The sequence below is a fragment of the Thunnus albacares genome, chromosome 16, assembly GCF_914725855.1.
Source record: "Thunnus albacares chromosome 16, fThuAlb1.1, whole genome shotgun sequence".
In the NCBI taxonomy this organism is placed as follows: Eukaryota; Metazoa; Chordata; class Actinopteri; order Scombriformes; family Scombridae; genus Thunnus; species Thunnus albacares.
The window spans coordinates 5,127,029-5,144,091 of NC_058121.1; the positions used below are offsets into that span (position 1 = coordinate 5,127,029).

The 17,063-nt window shown below is 38.4% G+C and overlaps 3 protein-coding genes and 1 long non-coding RNA gene across 4 annotated transcripts; all 4 read right to left on the bottom strand.

Annotated features, from left to right (window-relative positions):
* Positions 1 to 3,243: 3,243 nt before the first annotated feature.
* On the bottom strand, positions 3,244 to 4,224 carry LOC122965631 (trace amine-associated receptor 1-like). Its single transcript, XM_044329786.1, has one exon. It carries the CDS (start codon positions 4,222 to 4,224, stop codon positions 3,244 to 3,246), a length of 981 nt encoding a protein of 326 aa, XP_044185721.1.
* A 3,745-nt stretch (positions 4,225 to 7,969) lies between these two features.
* Positions 7,970 to 8,851, bottom strand: LOC122965607 (trace amine-associated receptor 1-like). The gene is made up of 2 exons (XM_044329760.1): positions 8,629 to 8,851; positions 7,970 to 8,556 (listed from the first exon to the last, which is right to left on the bottom strand). The coding sequence occupies exons 1-2, from the start codon at positions 8,849 to 8,851 to the stop codon at positions 7,970 to 7,972; spliced, it is 810 nt and encodes a 269-aa protein (XP_044185695.1).
* A 3,363-nt stretch (positions 8,852 to 12,214) lies between these two features.
* LOC122965368 (trace amine-associated receptor 1-like) lies at positions 12,215 to 13,831 on the bottom strand. The gene has a single exon (XM_044329384.1). It carries the CDS (start codon positions 13,257 to 13,259, stop codon positions 12,282 to 12,284), a length of 978 nt encoding a protein of 325 aa, XP_044185319.1. The 5' UTR covers positions 13,260 to 13,831; the 3' UTR covers positions 12,215 to 12,281.
* Positions 13,832 to 14,839: 1,008 nt separating this feature from the next.
* On the bottom strand, positions 14,840 to 15,977 carry LOC122965759. The gene is made up of 3 exons (XR_006398292.1): positions 15,472 to 15,977; positions 15,263 to 15,353; positions 14,840 to 14,991 (listed from the first exon to the last, which is right to left on the bottom strand). It is a non-coding gene; the product is annotated as an uncharacterized LOC122965759 (long non-coding RNA).
* Positions 15,978 to 17,063: the final 1,086 nt, after the last annotated feature.

Genomic DNA, 17,063 nt, shown 5'->3' on the forward strand with positions numbered 1-17,063 from the left:
CAGCTCTTCCCCTCACTGCAGGCTGTGGGCCTGTTGATAGACAGAAGTATAAAACAAGATGTTCCAAAGTTTAAATATTACATATTTCACATAGACAGGGTAGTAACTGTTCATGAGTAAATATGTTCTAAAATAGGGTGGTTCTTGAGTATTGTTCAGTTATATCACTGGTTATCAACAGTGTCAAATCGCAGTCAAAAATTTAAGAACTTCATACTTTTTTAGGAAGCTATTGTAATCTGGTGGATTGTATAATATTGATGTATGTGAATTGAAAGTAAACTGCTGGACATAAAAAATACAACGTTAATGTGTGACAAAAAGGCAGACGTGTATGAGTTACTAGCAACAAATTGATGGCAGATTGCTAAATAAAGCAACAAGGATTAGCTAATGCTAAATCTTAGCCAGTTAGCTTGAATGTGCTTAGGTTCAGAATGAGGCTGAGTCCAAACTGGTGCAACACATTTATTCACAAGGGTTACCTGTGCAAAACATATTTAAAACAGTAGTCAGCACATTACTCATATCATTGTGGTATTAGCTCAGCTTGCATCAGCTCTATCTCTGAACTGTGAGCTTCGCTGTAATAACTTTAGCCTATAGCCTTGCTTTAAACTTCTCAATGGACTTCACTCACTTTAAACATCCTGTACACAATGCTACAAATACCTACATGTGAAAGCTGCAGAACACACTTTTATTGATGCACGCATGTTGTTAAAAGTAACCAACTCATAGCTCCAACTCACCAACAGAAAGGCAGCGGGATCTTCTAAACATGGTGCGTACCCAAAATTCAACACAGTGTTGATGTCAACCTCATTCTCTATAGTCAAGTCAATTTTATTTGTATAGCCCAATATCAGAAATTACAAATTTGCCTCAGGGGCTTTACAGTCTGTAAAGCAATACATCTTCTGTCCTTTGACAAATAAAGGAAAAACATTTTAACAGGAAAAAAAATGGAAGAAACCTCAGGAAGAGCAACAGAACAGGTGCCACCAGAACAGAATAATACCTGAGCCACGTGACCTCCATCACCATGGAGACCTGGGAGGAGGACAGACTACACATGCACACTGGGGAGACACCTGTTGGGTCCTCTCCAAGGGACATATTTTTCTGCAAGAGACTCCTTTTGAACTCAGTAGATATGAGAATTAAACTGACTCACGCCACCAACACCTTCTGCCTCATGGGAGCCCGCAAATTCATTTTCTGTTTGAGAATATTAGGGATCTCTCTGTTTGTCAAATGTTTCCGTTTCCCCTGCAGTCCGCTTAGGTCACACGGTGGCCTTATTGAAGGGTAACGCATTCTACCCCCTGTCACGCCTCAACGTGAAAACATCCCGGAAAATTCCAGAATAGGTCACCAGAAGAATCTCTTTCTGGGCACTATGCCCAAATACATGGTTTTGGGCACCCCTCAATTTTATCCACAAGGGCGTGGAATATCTGGCCTTGTCAGGAGGGCAGACAGGGTCTGGCTAAGGCTTTACAACCCTAATTAAACCACAGGATTTCGGTCAGAGTTTTACAACATGTTTATCACTATGGGGAGACATCCTAAGGATTTACCTCTGAGCATCAACCGTGGAGAATTTAACAACGGATGTTTGTGTTTACTCTGAACCCAGGCAAAGACAATGACACTTTGTCCCCCGTTTCCAATGGGAATGTAAGACTGGAAATGAGATTCAGATTAACCTTTCCGCATACCACCACTTTATTGTCTACACCTGCTATGATTCCATTCTGGAGATCAACTCTAAAAGTCAGGTGTTGGTGGATTATTATTTAAAAAAACAAAACAACCTCATTTCATTCTGAATTAGTGAAAAAAAATGAATAATCATCAACTGGAAAGTCTTCTGCATCATCTGCTGGGAGACGTATTTTACAGCATATGGGCTTCTGTCCAGCTGCTTTTACTGAGTTGTTTGTTTAGACTGCCTGCCCACTCTATCGTCAACACGCACCCTGCACACATGCCCAGAGAGCACTGGTTATCTTTGACTCTGGAAGAGGACGGCATAGCCACCTTTTTTGACTCTTACGGTTTCCCGCCAGACTTTGCTCATTACCCCTCAAGCATCTTTCAGTTTTTGCAAAATCATTCTAAAAAAATATTATATCATGATTGTCAGCTTCAACACCCCCTGTCCACTGCATGTGGTCAACACTGCGTTTATCATCTCTGCCATCGGGCCTGTGGATTATCTTTTGAACAAGTGTTGTCTTTGTATTTAAAGGTTCAAAGATTGTTACAACTTGTGAGATGCAAGTTTTATTTCACCCTGCTTTTGTTTATTTCTAAATAATTAAAAATGTTTCTGATCTTGTTTTTTAAATATTACAAATGTTTGCAGATTTAGATTGCTCTTGTTTTTTTCTTATTTCTAAACAATAAAAATTGACTGTAAACTTGGAATGTGATTAATACAAGCAGGGTCATTTCAGGTGGAGCAGTAACCTTCACGTAGGTGTATGTTGTTCTCGTAGCTTCGGTAACAATTACAGACGTATTTGGCCCCTATAAAGGCTTTCAGAATTTTTATTCCATAGTAGTGGTTTTGGAATGAAAAGAAACAGGGTTAGGACATTCAGAGAAGTCAGTCTTAAATTGAGAGAGGGGTCAGTCTTCAGGGCTTCTGTAAAACACCACAATTTTACATTTCAGAATATTTTCAAATTTGCTGACATCACTAGGTTGTAGGTATCTGATTGCAAGACATTGCAACTCTCTCCCTCATTCTATGGTCTGGCTATCAGTGAGTTTAGAATGGATTAGATGAGCTAAGATGATGGCAATGAAGTTCCTATTGTCTACAATATACAGTGTGAACAATGTGCGTTTTTTCCACTTTTCATTTAACGCCACCTCTGGGATTCCATACCACCTGAACAATTAATTCTAGGCTAGCGTCTGATGCGATATTTGTGTTTGATTGTACCAGCTGCTCTAGTAAGCCTTCAAAAACTGGCCGGATAGCGTCGCCACCCTCATTGTCGACAGTAACAGAAATATGAGAGAACTGAATGCCCTGTCTGAGTAAGGATGGTAACAATAAATTTCTTTCATAAAACTCTTTATATTTTCCAATCTTATCTGTAATCTGCATGTTATTTTGTTGAAATTAATGTCTAACATTTTTACTGACTAAAATCTATCAACCTTTTTTCAACCTTTATCATTGTTGTCAAATTTAAATTACATGTAAGCATTCAAAACAATACGTCAAAGGAGTTTTGAGTTGGCATAATCACCTTGAAATATTTTTCCAGAAATAATCATTCTGAAAGCCGATCTAAACCAGCTGTAAAAGAAAGCATAAATGAATGGATTGAGCATCGAATTAGACAGTGCAAGCCAGTTAAGTGTTTCTATCACAGCAATTGGAGTTAGATCATATATTACAGGCTGAAAGATGATACAAAGAAAATAAGGAGTCCAACATAAAATAAAAACTCCCATAACTATAGCCAGAGTGTTGGTGGCCTTTCTCTCCATCTTACTGACAGTTGCTCCAGACTTTGTGCTTTGAATGCTACGTGCCTGTCTCTGTGCAACAAGAAAAATCTTCAGGTAGATGCAGAGCATTATGATCACTGGGACATAAAAGGAAAAAATACATGCCAGAGTGGTTGATATTAGAGCATCAATTATACAACTTTCTTCACATTTTCCTTGATTAAATCCTGCAATTATGATGCCTATTCCAATTAGCGCAGAAACACTCCAGCTCACAAAGATCAGTATCCCAATAACACGATCATTTATTTTACTTTTATAAGAGAGAGGCTGACACACTGCATAATATCTGTCAATAGAAATACAACATAAATTCAAAATAGAGGCTGTGCTCAGTGTTACATCAAAGCTGCCTCGTACTTTACATAATAAACCTTCATAATACCAACATGAAGTTACGGTGAACATCATGCTGAAAGGAAAGACTAAAACACCAACAAGCAAGTCAGCTACAGCCAGAGAGAGGATGAGGTAGTTAGTTGGGATGTGGAGCTGTCTGAAGTAAATGACGGAGATTATTACAAGAAGGTTTCCACATATTGTGACAACACACAACAAACCAAGGAAAATATATAATAATACACACATCATGGAAGGGTTGCTTGCAAATATGTAAGATGTATTATCATAGCAAGGATGCATGCCATTAATGACATAAGTACCTTTGTCAGTCGATTCTGGTTCCATACTTCTGGATTCCTGTAATTCAGTTATCTATTAATAATCAATTATACTGAGAAAACTTTTTGAATACTTGCATATTTACTTCAGCATGTGTACAACATAAATTATATTTCTGAAGAAACAAAGACTTTCCATAGAACATAATTTGTAGGTCATTAAGTACCATACCATGTGCGTCAAGTTAGTCAAAGCATCAGTGTTGGGGTATGTCCTTATTCACTGTGCCTCTGTGCAGAATCTCTGGACTTGGCATTTTATTAATCAACCTCTGTCTCATTACCATAATTAATACAATACTTCTCGTGTCCAATCAGATGTGGTTTACTACATTCTGTTTGCATGCAACATGAGTAATAATATACTTTTTGTTTGTGTGTGTGTGTGTGTGTGTGTGTGTGTGTGTGTGTGTGTGTTTGTGCGTGCACACATTAAGATTTGCAATTTGCAATACAAAATACATAGTCTTGAACTGGAACATGAACCAAAGAAGTCCCTGGCTGATCAAATACTCAATTTTCAATATGAACCTGATCCTAGGCCAGTGTTGCCAGATAGTACTGACAAAAAGTAGCCCAATCAAAGCTTAGAACCCACCCATTTGGATTTGAAGGGTAACGCATTCTACCACAACTCAACGTGAAAACATCCCGGAAAATTCCAGAGTAGGTCACCAGGAGAATCTCTTTCTGGGCACTATGCCCAAATACATGGTTTTGGGCATGGTACACAAAAAAGCCTTCACATGGAGAAGAAACCTGTCACCCCTCAATTTTATCCACAACGGCGTGGAATATCTGGCCTTGTCAGGAGGGCAGACAGGGTCTGGCTAAGGCTTTACAACCCTAATTAAACCACAGGATTTCGGTCAGAGTTTTACAACATGTTTATCACTATGGGGAGACATCCTAAGGATTTACCTCTGAGCATCAACCGTGGAGAATTTAACAACGGATGATTGTGTTTACTCTGAACCCAGGCAAAGACAATGACACTTTGTCCCCCGTTTCCAATGGGAATTTAAGACTGGAAATGAGATTCAGATTAACCTTTCCGCATACCACCACTTTATTGTCTACACCTGCTATGATTCCATTCTGGAGATCAACTCTAAAAGTCAGGTGTTTGTGGATTATTATTTAAAAAAACAAAACAACCTCATTTCATTCTGAATAAGTGAAAAAAAATGAATAATCATCAACTGGAAAGTCTTCTGCATCATCTGCTGGGAGACGTATTTTACAGCATATGGGCTTCTGTCCAGCTGCTTTTACTGAGTTGTTTGTTTAGACTGCCTGCCCACTCTATCGTCAACACGCACCCTGCACACATGCCCAGAGAGCACTGGTTATCTTTGACTCTGGAAGAGGACGGCATAGCCACCTTTTTTGACTCTTACGGTTTCCCGCCAGACTTTGCTCATTACCCCTCAAGCATCTTTCAGTTTTTGCAAAATCATTCTAAAAAAATATTATATCATGATTGTCAGCTTCAACACCCTCTGTCCACTGCATGTGGTCAACACTGCGTTTATCATCTCTGCCATCGGGCCTGTGGATTATCTTTTGAACAAGTGTTGTCTTTGTATTTAAAGGTTCAAAGATTGTTACAACTTGTGAGATGCAAGTTTTATTTCACCCTGCTCTTGTTTATTTCTAAATAATTAAAAATGTTTCTGATCTTGTTTTTTAAATATTACAAATGTTTGCAGATTTAGATTGCTCTTGTTTTTTTCTTATTTCTAAACAATAAAAATTGACTGTAAACTTGGAATGTGATTAATACAAGCAGGGTCATTTCAGGTGGAGCAGTAACCTTCACGTAGGTGTATGTTGTTCTCGTAGCTTCGGTAACAATTACAGACGTATTTGGCCCCTATAAAGGCTTTCAGAATTTTTATTCCATAGTAGTGGTTTTGGAATGAAAAGAAACAGGGTTAGGACATTCAGAGAAGTCGGTCTTAAATTGAGAGAGGGGTCAGTCTTCAGGGCTTCTGTAAAACACCACAATTTTACGTTTCAGAATATTTTCAAATTTGCTGACATCACTAGGTTGTAGGTATCTGATTGCAAGACATTGCAACTCTCTCCCTCATTCTATGGTCTGGCTATCAGTGAGTTTAGAATGGATTAGATGAGCTAAGATGATGGCGATGAAGTTCCTATTGTCTACAATATACAGTGTGAACAATGTGCGTTTTTTCCATCTTTCATTTAACGCCACCTCTGGGATTCCATACCACCTGAACAATTAATTCTAGGCTAGCGTCTGATGCGATATTTGTGTTTGATTGTACCAGCTGCTCTAGTAAGCCTTCAAAAACTGACCGGATAGCGTCGCCACCTTCATTGTCGACAGTAACAGAAATATGATTTTGCACATTCTTGACTTTCAACTCCAGCTGTATCACATCATTGTGTCTAGCCTCTGATTTGACCGCATCAGTCAGATCTTTAAGGACCTTCGTAGAATTGGGAGGAGGAACAGTGAACTCTTGTCTTATTTCCGGATTGTTGAAGTGGTTGCGGGACACTGTTCTGGGTGGATTAGGTTCAACGTGCCCCCTCTGATTTTGACCGGGGGATGATGAGGAGGAGGCTCAGTGACATACTTAAGTTGCAAGATGTTGATGTTGATGTTTCTGTGACTTCTGTGGGAATAATTTTGAGATGTGTTGTGGATAAAAAGCTCTCAAAAAGCCATCATTTCTAACACCAAGCCCACATTGTTTGGCATAATGTGTTTCTACTACAGTAAGCGAGTTATCCCCCAGGTCAATAAAACTTATTTTTGCCACAAACAGCATTCAGTAACAGACTTTGCAGCCACACATGATTGATAGCACTCAGCTTTCTTTTTCATTTTACATAATATGTTTTGTGTTGCCGCTCGGCATTTTCACAACAGCCTAATTAGACAAGTTGTGATGAACAGGGTCTGAGACATCTCTGTATTTAGATATAGATTCATAGATTATGTTATTTCCAGTGAAGAGAGAGAAAAGTGATGGGGTTTTAAGCTGTTGTCAGTACTTTATTTCTTCAGCAATTTGACATGTTTTAAGAAATAGCATTAGATTTTTTTCCGATCTGTCTTGAAAAAATACTCACATGCTCATGTGTACATAACAGTTATTGATCCCCCTAATCATTCCTCCTGTCCTGGTCATGAAGAGATCCCTTCAAAGCACAACTATAGTATGAGAGATGGAAGTCAAAATCCACAGCATTCATTTTACATTTGGCTGAAGAAATTTGTTCAGAGGACTAACTTTAGTAATCACTAACTTGATTTGACTAACTCAAACATATTGGCTTCAGTTAAACTTTAGAGTTAATTTTTGCAGGAAACAAGGATTTTGACTTCTTATCACTTACAGTGTAGTTGCTCTATGAAGGATTCAACATGAGCATTTGATTATTGACACCAGAAACTTGAGACAGGTGTCAACGTGTTACTTCATTCCTTGTTAGGCACTGAGTGAGCTGAGACTCTGAGGCAGGGTCTTTCTGTGGTATGAGAGGTTTCGGTAAAAGACTACCAGAGAACTGAATGCCCTGTCTGAGTAAGGATGGTAACAATAAATTTCTTTCATAAAACTCTTTATATTTTCCAATCTTATCTGCAATCTGCATGTTATTTTGTTGAAATTAATGTCTAACATTTTTACTGACTAAAATCTATCAACCTTTTTTCAACCTTTATCATTATTGTCAAATTTAAATTACATGTAAGCATTCAAAACAATACGTCAAAGGAGTTTTGAGTTGGCATAATCACCTTGAAATATTTTTCCAGAAATAATCATTCTGAAAGCCGATCTAAACCAGCTGTAAAAGAAAGCATAAATGAATGGATTGAGCATCGAATTAGACAATGTAAGCCAGTTAAGTGTTTCTATCACAGCAATTGGAGTTAGATCATATGTTACAGGCTGAAAGATGATACAAAGAAAATAAGGAGTCCAACATAAAATAAAAACTCCCATAACTATAGCAAGAGTGTTGGTGGCCTTTCTCTCCATCTTACTGACAGTTGCTCCAGACTTTGTGCTTTGAATGCTACGTGCCTGTCTCTGTGCAACAAGAAAAATCTTCAGGTAGATGCAGAGCATTATGATCACTGGGACATAAAAGGAAAAAATACATGCCAGAGTGGTTGATATTAGAGCATCAATTATACAACTTTCTTCACATTTTCCTTGATTAAATCCTGCAATTATGATGCCTATTCCAATTAGCGCAGAAACACTCCAGCTCACAAAGATCATTATCCCAATAACACGATCATTTATTTTACTTTTATAAGAGAGAGGCTGACACACTGCATAATATCTGTCAATAGAAATACAACATAAATTCAAAATAGAGGCTGTGCTCAGTGTTACATCAAAGCTGCCTCGTACTTTACATAATAAACCTTCATAATACCAACATGAAGTTACGGTGAACATCATGCTGAAAGGAAAGACTAAAACACCAACAAGCAAGTCAGCTACAGCCAGAGAGAGGATGAGGTAGTTAGTTGGGATGTGGAGCTGTCTGAAGTAAATGACGGAGATTATTACAAGAAGGTTTCCACATATTGTGACAACACACAACAAACCAAGGAAAATATATAATAATACACACATCATGGAAGGGTTGCTTGCAAATATGTAAGATGTATTATCATAGCAAGGATGCATGCCATTAATGACATAAGTACCTTTGTCAGTCGATTCTGGTTCCATACTTCTGGATTCCTGTAATTCAGTTATCTATTAATAATCAATTATACTGAGAAAACTTTTTGAATACTTGCATATTTACTTCAGCATGTGTACAACATAAATTATATTTCTGAAGAAACAAAGACTTTCCATAGAACATAATTTGTAGGTCATTAAGTACCATACCATGTGCGTCAAGTTAGTCAAAGCATCAGTGTTGGGGTATGTCCTTATTCACTGTGCCTCTGTGCAGAATCTCTGGACTTGGCATTTTATTAATCAACCTCTGTCTCATTACCATAATTAATACAATACTTCTCGTGTCCAATCAGATGTGGTATACTACATTCTGTTTGCATGCAATATGAGTAATAATATACTTTTTGTTTGTGTTTGTGCATGCACACATTAAGATTTACAATTTCCAATACAAAATACATAGTCTTGAACTGGAACATGAACCAAAGAAGTCCCTGGCTGATCAAATACTCAATTTTCAATCTGAACCTGATCCTAGGCCAGTGTTGCCAGATAGTACTGACAAAAAGTAGCCCAATCAAAGCTTAGAACCCACCCATTTGTCAAAAAGAAGCCCAATTTTTAATTTTCATTTGGGAAAGGGTTTTTTCTGTGTCACATTGGTGTTCTGCATAGGCAGTGCCAGAGATTGTTTTTTGCTGGGGTTAGTTAGGGACTGTGTTATTTATTGGTGGGGCTATGGAGTAGCAAGGCTAGGTGTGGACGTGTAACATTAGAAGGCCAATGTCAAGTTGTGTGCATACTACAAACACTTCTGATCATTTTTAAGAACGACACACTATTAATAGAAATCCCAGTTTAGTTCTTTGAGTTAAAAATCAATAACATTCAGCACATTGATGGTAGAGATAGCAGATGATGCCCAAATACTGTGGTTAACTCAGAAAACTGACCAAAAAAGTATTCCAGAAAGATAAGAGAATTCCAGAAAAACTAGTTACACAGTTCACATCTAGAGAGAAAAAAAGCAACAAGCCAGGGATTATAGGAAACGCCTACAAAACGTTGGCTTTTAAAGGATAGGTTCAGTCTTTCTTAAACAATAGTCAGATGCCTACATGGACATTGAGAAATGATTGGCTTGCTGGAGTCATTCCTCCTGTTCATACTATGTGCATTCAATGTAAATGTCCTTGTTTTGTGCAAAAATGTGTTCAATTCACTAATATGAGGCTTCAGTGGTCCAAAGTAGTGGTAATTAAGTGGATATTTTCAAAGGTTACAGTCTTAGACTTAGAATGAAAGCACTTTTGGAGGGGATCTTCTAATGGTCAGCATTCACAGGAGGAATGATTACCTCAACTGTGAACTTTTTCTTTAAGTGACAGGATATTTCAGGAGTACTGTTCCTACCAGATCTGAGTGAAACTCCTTTGCTTTTAATGGAGTTCTTTCAGGAGATACGTTATCATGGCTCAGTGCCAGGGCTCCCTCTCAGGCTGCCGACTGCTAACAATGCTGTTGCCAAAATATTGTCCCCATGTTCATATGAGTAAAAACTTTAAATGTTTAATATAACATTTTCTAAAAAACTTTTACTTTTACATCAGCACAGAGTAATGTATAAACTCTTTCCTAAATGAAAATTTAAAATTGGGCTACTTTTACAATGACCGGGCAGGTTCTAAGCTTTGACTGGGCTACATTTTGACAGTCGCATCTGGCAACACTGACCGCCAGGAGTGAGCAGCACTGGAGGAGGTACTGTAGCAGGTCACAGGTGGTCTCTCACGGCTATTGTAACTTTCTCTCTCTCTCTGCCTGCCTCCACTTTGTCATTTTCACTAGTTTCTGAGGTTGTTTTATGGTTAAACAATGTGTTTTCATTCGCTGCCAGCATGCCATAACAATTTACTATGCCTATAGTATTCTGAGAACCCTGAAGAAAAATATAAGAGAGGCTGGCATTGGTCTTGCACATTGATTTTGCAGAAAATGACACTCCATTCAGGTGTGGCTCACACTAAAACTGGCATTGTGACTGTCTGCTCCATTAGCTCATCAATGCACCACGACCCATGCACAATCTGAGTTTATCTAAACAAAGTGCTCTCCTACCTCAAAGAACTGACCCAAATAGCAATCATACTACATGTAATCAGTGATGGTCCAACCATGCAGTACAGGTCAAAGTAAAAGTTCTTTTTCCAGAGTAAAGCTCCCTTTCAGATGAGCAACTTTCAAACAGCTATCTACTGTGTAATGTACTGTATTTAAAAACAGTCAAATTCTTTGTTTTGCTCTTTATTTTCTTTTTAAATAATTAATCAACCTAAATCACATATATCAGAAATCTAATGTTAAATTGTAGAAACCTTTAAGCAGGTTGCAAATACCCCAATTAAGAAGTCACAAAGTACCCCAATTAAGAAGTCACAAAGTATTCTCCATTAGCAGTCAAATGTAAAACACGTACAGGACTGTGGCATTACCGATAGGCCAGAAGTGCAACATGCTTGTAAGTTTCAGAATGCAGAGAGTGGGGGAAAAGCAGTTTTATGCCTTCTGATTTACTGTGAATTTATGTTTTAAAACTAACAAAGTTTACTTTCAAAATAGATGTTACTCAGTATCAGTGATAATAAACATGAACATTTTTCACTAGTGCTGTTTGTCACGTCTCCGCTATGTCCTGTCTTTTCCACCACACCGTGTCATCTCCATCACAACACATATTTTTAAAGTATAAAAATAACACAGTGACACTAATAATATTTAGTAGATTTGAGAATTGTGCATTTATGGTCATAATAAATTTATAGTATTGGAAAACTCATGACTATGCGATGAAAAAAAATTGACTCAAATAGTTTCATGCTGTTTTTCATGTAATGGAAAAATATTATCTTTAAATCCTGAAAGTAAATACATTTGGGCAGATCAGTGTGTGAGATTTCATGAAATATTTTGGAACACAAAGTATGTTACTAACTTTGTTTCAAAAACACCTGCATTGTGGTGTGATAGAAATGATTTCCTCTGAATGTTAGAAAAAAAAGCCAAAAACTATATTATTTAAAGAAATTAGTTACTTTCTATATAGAGTGGATAAATTAAACATTTGATTCGTCAGATTTTCTAAACTTTTCCATGCCAAAATGGACCGTAGCTGAAGAATACATGTACATTTACATAGTGTGTTTAAGCTATGTGATTGTATAAACTGATAAAGCAGCTCTGTAATATTGTATTTTTATAGCTCAATTAAAAACAAAGACATAATGCTCTGATGACAAATGCCCAACGATCTTTATTATTCAAAGTTTTCAGTACTGACATATGCATAGGGTATTTCAATAAACCAAACAATATGTCATTGAAGTTTTGTGTTTGCAAAATCACCTTGAAATATTTTTAGACATATGATTATTCTAAAAGCTGATCGGAACCAGCTGTAAAAGAAAGCATAAATAAATGGATTGAGCATTGAATTAGACAGTGCAAGCCAGTTAAGAGTTTCAAACAGTGCAATAGGCACTGACACATTATTTAAAAGCTGAAAGGTAAAACACAGAAAGAATGGCGTCCAACAGATCAGAAAAACTCCCATAACTATAGCCAGAGTTTTGGTGGCCTTTCTCTCCATCTTACTGACAGTTGCTCCAGACTTTGTGCTCTGGATGCTACGTGCCTGTCTCTGTGCCACAAGGAAAATCTTCAGGTAGATACAGAGCATTATGATCATTGGGAGGTAAAATGAGAAAATAGCTCCCAAAATGTTTGCAAGTAAAACATCAATAAAGCACTTTTCTTCACATTTTTCATGGTTTAAACCTGCAATTAAAAACCCAATTGCAAGTAGAACAGAAACACTCCAGCTAACCAGGATCATGATCACAACAACATGAACATTTATTTTAGTTCTATATGTCAGAGGCTGACACACTGCATAATATCTGTCAATGGAAATACAACATAAATTCAGAATAGAAGCTGTGCTCAGTGTCACATCAATGCTGTCTCGTACTTTGCATAATAAGTCTTTGTGATATAGACAAAAGCTTACAGTGTATTCCATGCTGAAAGGAAAGACTAAAAAACCAACAAGCAGGTCAGCAACAGCCAGAGAGAGGATTAGATAGTTTGTAGGAGTGTGGAGCTGTTTGAAGTAAATGATGGAGATTATTACAAGAATGTTTCCACATATTGTGACAACAGATAATGAGCCAAGGAAAATATATAATAAAACACATACTGTGGAAGGAGTGCTTGTCAGCACGTAAGAAACATTATCTATTTTATAGCAAGGATGTATGTCATTTACATCTGTGCGACTGACTTCTGGTGCCATGTTCCTGGGTTCCTGCAAATAAGATTTTCATTTATGACCAGCAATATTTAAAATATCATAAATAATATTTATTTTAAAATATTTTGCTCCATACTAATACAAAACAATAATAATGCATTTTTATACCTTATCATACGATACCTTTTAAATGTTCAAGATAGTTCCCACATCAGTGTTTTTCATTAGTGTGCACTGTGCAGAATCACAATTTTTATCAACCCCTACCTCATTACCATAATTAGTAGATTCTTCAGTCATCCAATCAGATGTGGGATTTTTTTCTTTATCCTGATGACCTTAGATGCCAGAAAAACATACTGTAGAAGAAATTCACTTTTTAAAGGAATCATTTCATTGTCATGTTGATATCATGATGCAAATTAAACATGTTATTTTACAGTAATAGTAAGTAGCTAAAACAGTAAGGAGCTACAGTAACAATGGAGGTAATGACAATTTACAGTTTACACTTTTAGCCCTGGTACAAGCCTCCTTTAGAGAATAGTGTTCATCCCTCCAGAAGAGTTCCAGAAACTTGTAGAATCAAGACCAAGGCTGAGGAACACCATTCTTCCAAAAGATATTCCCACATTTGGTGTTGTGATGATGGTGGTGGAGAGCACTGTCTAACATGTCAGTCCAAAATTTCCTATAGGTGTTTAAGTGGGTTGAGATCTGGTGACTGTGAAGGCCATAGCAAATAATTCACATCATTTTGATACTCATCAAACCATTCAGTGACCCCTCATGCCCTATGAATTGGGGCATTGTCATCCTGGAAGAGACCACTCCCATCAGGATAGAAATGTTTCATCATAGGATAAAGGTGATCACTCAGAACAACTTTGAATTTATTTGCAGTGACTCCTCCCTCTGAGGGGACAAGTGGACCCAAACCATGGCAGCAAATTGCCCCCCAAGCATAACAGAGCCACCAGATCTGAAACACTTGAAATTGTGTAATGTTTGCAAGAAATTGTTCTAAAATTTGAAAATATCACTGCAATTGTTTTACAAGGTATCTGAATTATTTTTACAATGTTGTTTAAATTTCATAGCTCTTTTGTCATGTGTTTTTCATCCACAAATATGCATTTGTCATCATCACATTTTTTATTAAAATATGTCTCTGCAGATGTCCCAGAGGGCTTCATCCCCGACCACATTAGGACTGGTTCACCAGACGTGAAAAGGAGCTAACTCCATGATGTTGTTTCCCAAGTTGTGGACAGATTTGTCATGTTTAATGACATCTCCAATATTGTAACTGCTGTCAGAGATACCACCAGTGACTGGCCTCTACAGGGGAAGGAGCTCCCATGCCGCATGCCAGGTTACACAACATTGGGCAGCTGTGGTTCAGGATGTAGAGTGGGTCATCCACTAATCAGAAGATTGGCAGTTCGATTCCCGGCTCCTCCAATCCACATGTTGAAGTGTCCTTGGGCAAGATACTGAACCCCAAATTGCCCCCAATGGCTGCACCAGCACCCTGCATGGTACTTGCCACCATCAGTGTGTGAATGGGTGAATGTGGCTTGTAGTGTAAAAGCGCTTTTACAAGACTAGAAGAAGAAGACCAGAAAGGCGCTATATAAGTGCACTCTCTTTACAATTTAGATATAGATCTAACCTCTAGTATATCTCCACTATCTTGATAACAACTTTGGACAGTGGCGAGCTCAGTCGCTGCATTTTTAGGAATTCCTGGAGGTTCTCAACTCCCACCATCCTCAAAATTAAAACATAACTTACAGTTAGAGGAAGTGGTATTTTTAGACATGCATGTTTTTTCGTGGCTACACAGAGCACACTAAACGGCTAGAGACTTGAGTTTACTTCAAAGAGACCAACAGACACCCTGCTGCATAAAAGTAGCCATCACCCAAGACACACCTTCTGGGGCATTATCAAATTACAGCTGATTAGATTTCACAGAATATGCAGAATATGCATCTACTTATAAGATGTGGATGAGGCCACATCGATATTCTGGTACATACCCGATTCAATCACCACAACAAGAAGATTGACAAATAACTGCTCCAGTATTCCCCATATATAATCAACAGGTACCCAGGACAAGGAGCTCCCCTGCATGCAAAGTGGAAACCGGACATCACAAATCTGATTCATATGATAGAATGTATGTATTGCCACAAATTTTACATTGGTGAAATTGAAAAAGCTGCCAAAACCAAAATCACTCAACATTTATACTGCATTCAGGGGGGCAAAGGGACCAGCATCTTCCATTGGCATTTCATGCAGGTTGGGGTACAGTACCTTAAATACAGAATTCTGGATAGCAACCAGACCTGGTCTAGAGAACAGAGTCGACGTAATGAGAGAATGTGAATCCAAAATTCGTTAGGCTGTAATGAGAAATATAATTAGAATAGCTTACCTGTTTTCACTGGTTTTTCTTCTTTTTCTTTCTCCCTCTGGGCACTAGGCCAGTTCCCCTTTCATAAAACAGAGCCGCTCTCCATCACACCTCATGGTTTTGCTGAAGAAAACACAATACTCTCAGTAAAACCCAGCATACATTAACCTATTTAAGAATACACGAGTATGAACCCAAGTACACAATCCCATAAGCTAATTAATAATGCAAGGCAGTCCTTAAACCTACGACCCAAATCATAAACGAGCAAAACCATGTGACCAGAGGGGTGTTCCATCAACGCAGCTTGTCGCGGGTTCGCTTTCAATGATGGCTCAGACAACGAGAAACTTGATTTTTTATTTACACCAAGTTCCCCCAAACAAGAGTGGCAAAAATATTTACAGTACAGGAGTGGGGAAAAAACCCTAATAACAAAAAAAGGTATTTACACGACAGGTTTCACACTGGCAGTTTGTCACCCACATTGTTACTTAGCCACGACCAAAAACCCAACCAACCTAAATGAGCAGAGCTCCCCCTTATATATTCTTAGCCCCTCCCCTGGGCAAACCAATTACCAAATTATAGCATCGTACAGTCAAATTTGACAACACATACACAACATAAATTCAAAAATCAATGATACTTCGCATAAAAGAAAAATGGCACTAATCGCCCTTCATACAGCGATGGCCAAATACCCCCAAACCAAAATAAATCATAAAATATCAGTTCATACAATGTCGATAGTATAGTCCATGGTCACCTGACCCTCTTAAGCGCGCCACCAAGCGCTATATATGATGTGTCCAGAAAGTGCCTCAGTTTGGCCCATGCCCAGAGGCAACCAGAGGCAGCAGCAGCAGGTAAGTGTATATGTGTGTGTGTTGCGTCAGCGCCGAGTGTGCACCCTCGAACGCCTAGCGTGAAGAAAAGAGTTCGGACAGTGGGGAAAAGTTTGTGGGAGTGCATGACCGCGGGACACAAGTGCGGGCCTGCAAGGAACAGTTTTAACTGGAGCATGGCTCCGCAGGAACAGTGGGAGCGCTGCGCGCTGTGCGCTCCCGGCACCGGCGCTTTCTCTCCGGCCAAGAGAGAGAAACGCACGCCGGTTAGGGCATGACGGAGCGTTCACGGGCGCCCCGTCACACAGCTAAAGAAAGCTGCACTAACTTGAAATGGCCTGGCTAGAATTAACTTCAACTTCCACTTGAGGCTCAAGCCGTTCACTAACACAGCTTAGCTGTGTCTAGTCAACACCACACCATGCAGGGTGCGTGTGCATGGAGGACATAAGCAGCCCAGACCAGTCGATTATCGAAAAGCTGATACTATGTTGGAAAAAGAAGTGAAAAATAAAGCAGTGTTCTTCTCAGCAGCAGAACAAACACTGCTGATGGAACTATATGAAGAAT

What these genes read in the sequence shown, in the direction of transcription:
- LOC122965631 (XM_044329786.1), bottom strand. Translation starts at nt 4,224, where the DNA reads ATGGAACCAGAATCGACTGACAAAGGTACTTATGTCATTAATGGCATG.
- LOC122965607 (XM_044329760.1), bottom strand. Translation starts at nt 8,851, where the DNA reads ATGTGTGTATTATTATATATTTTCCTTGGTTTGTTGTGTGTTGTCACA. An exon ending in GTATTATGAAGGTTTATTAT is followed by an intron (nt 8,557 to 8,628) that starts GTAAAGTACGAG and finishes GTATTTCTATTG; the next exon opens with ACAGATATTATGCAGTGTGT.
- LOC122965368 (XM_044329384.1), bottom strand. Translation starts at nt 13,259, where the DNA reads ATGGCACCAGAAGTCAGTCGCACAGATGTAAATGACATACATCCTTGC.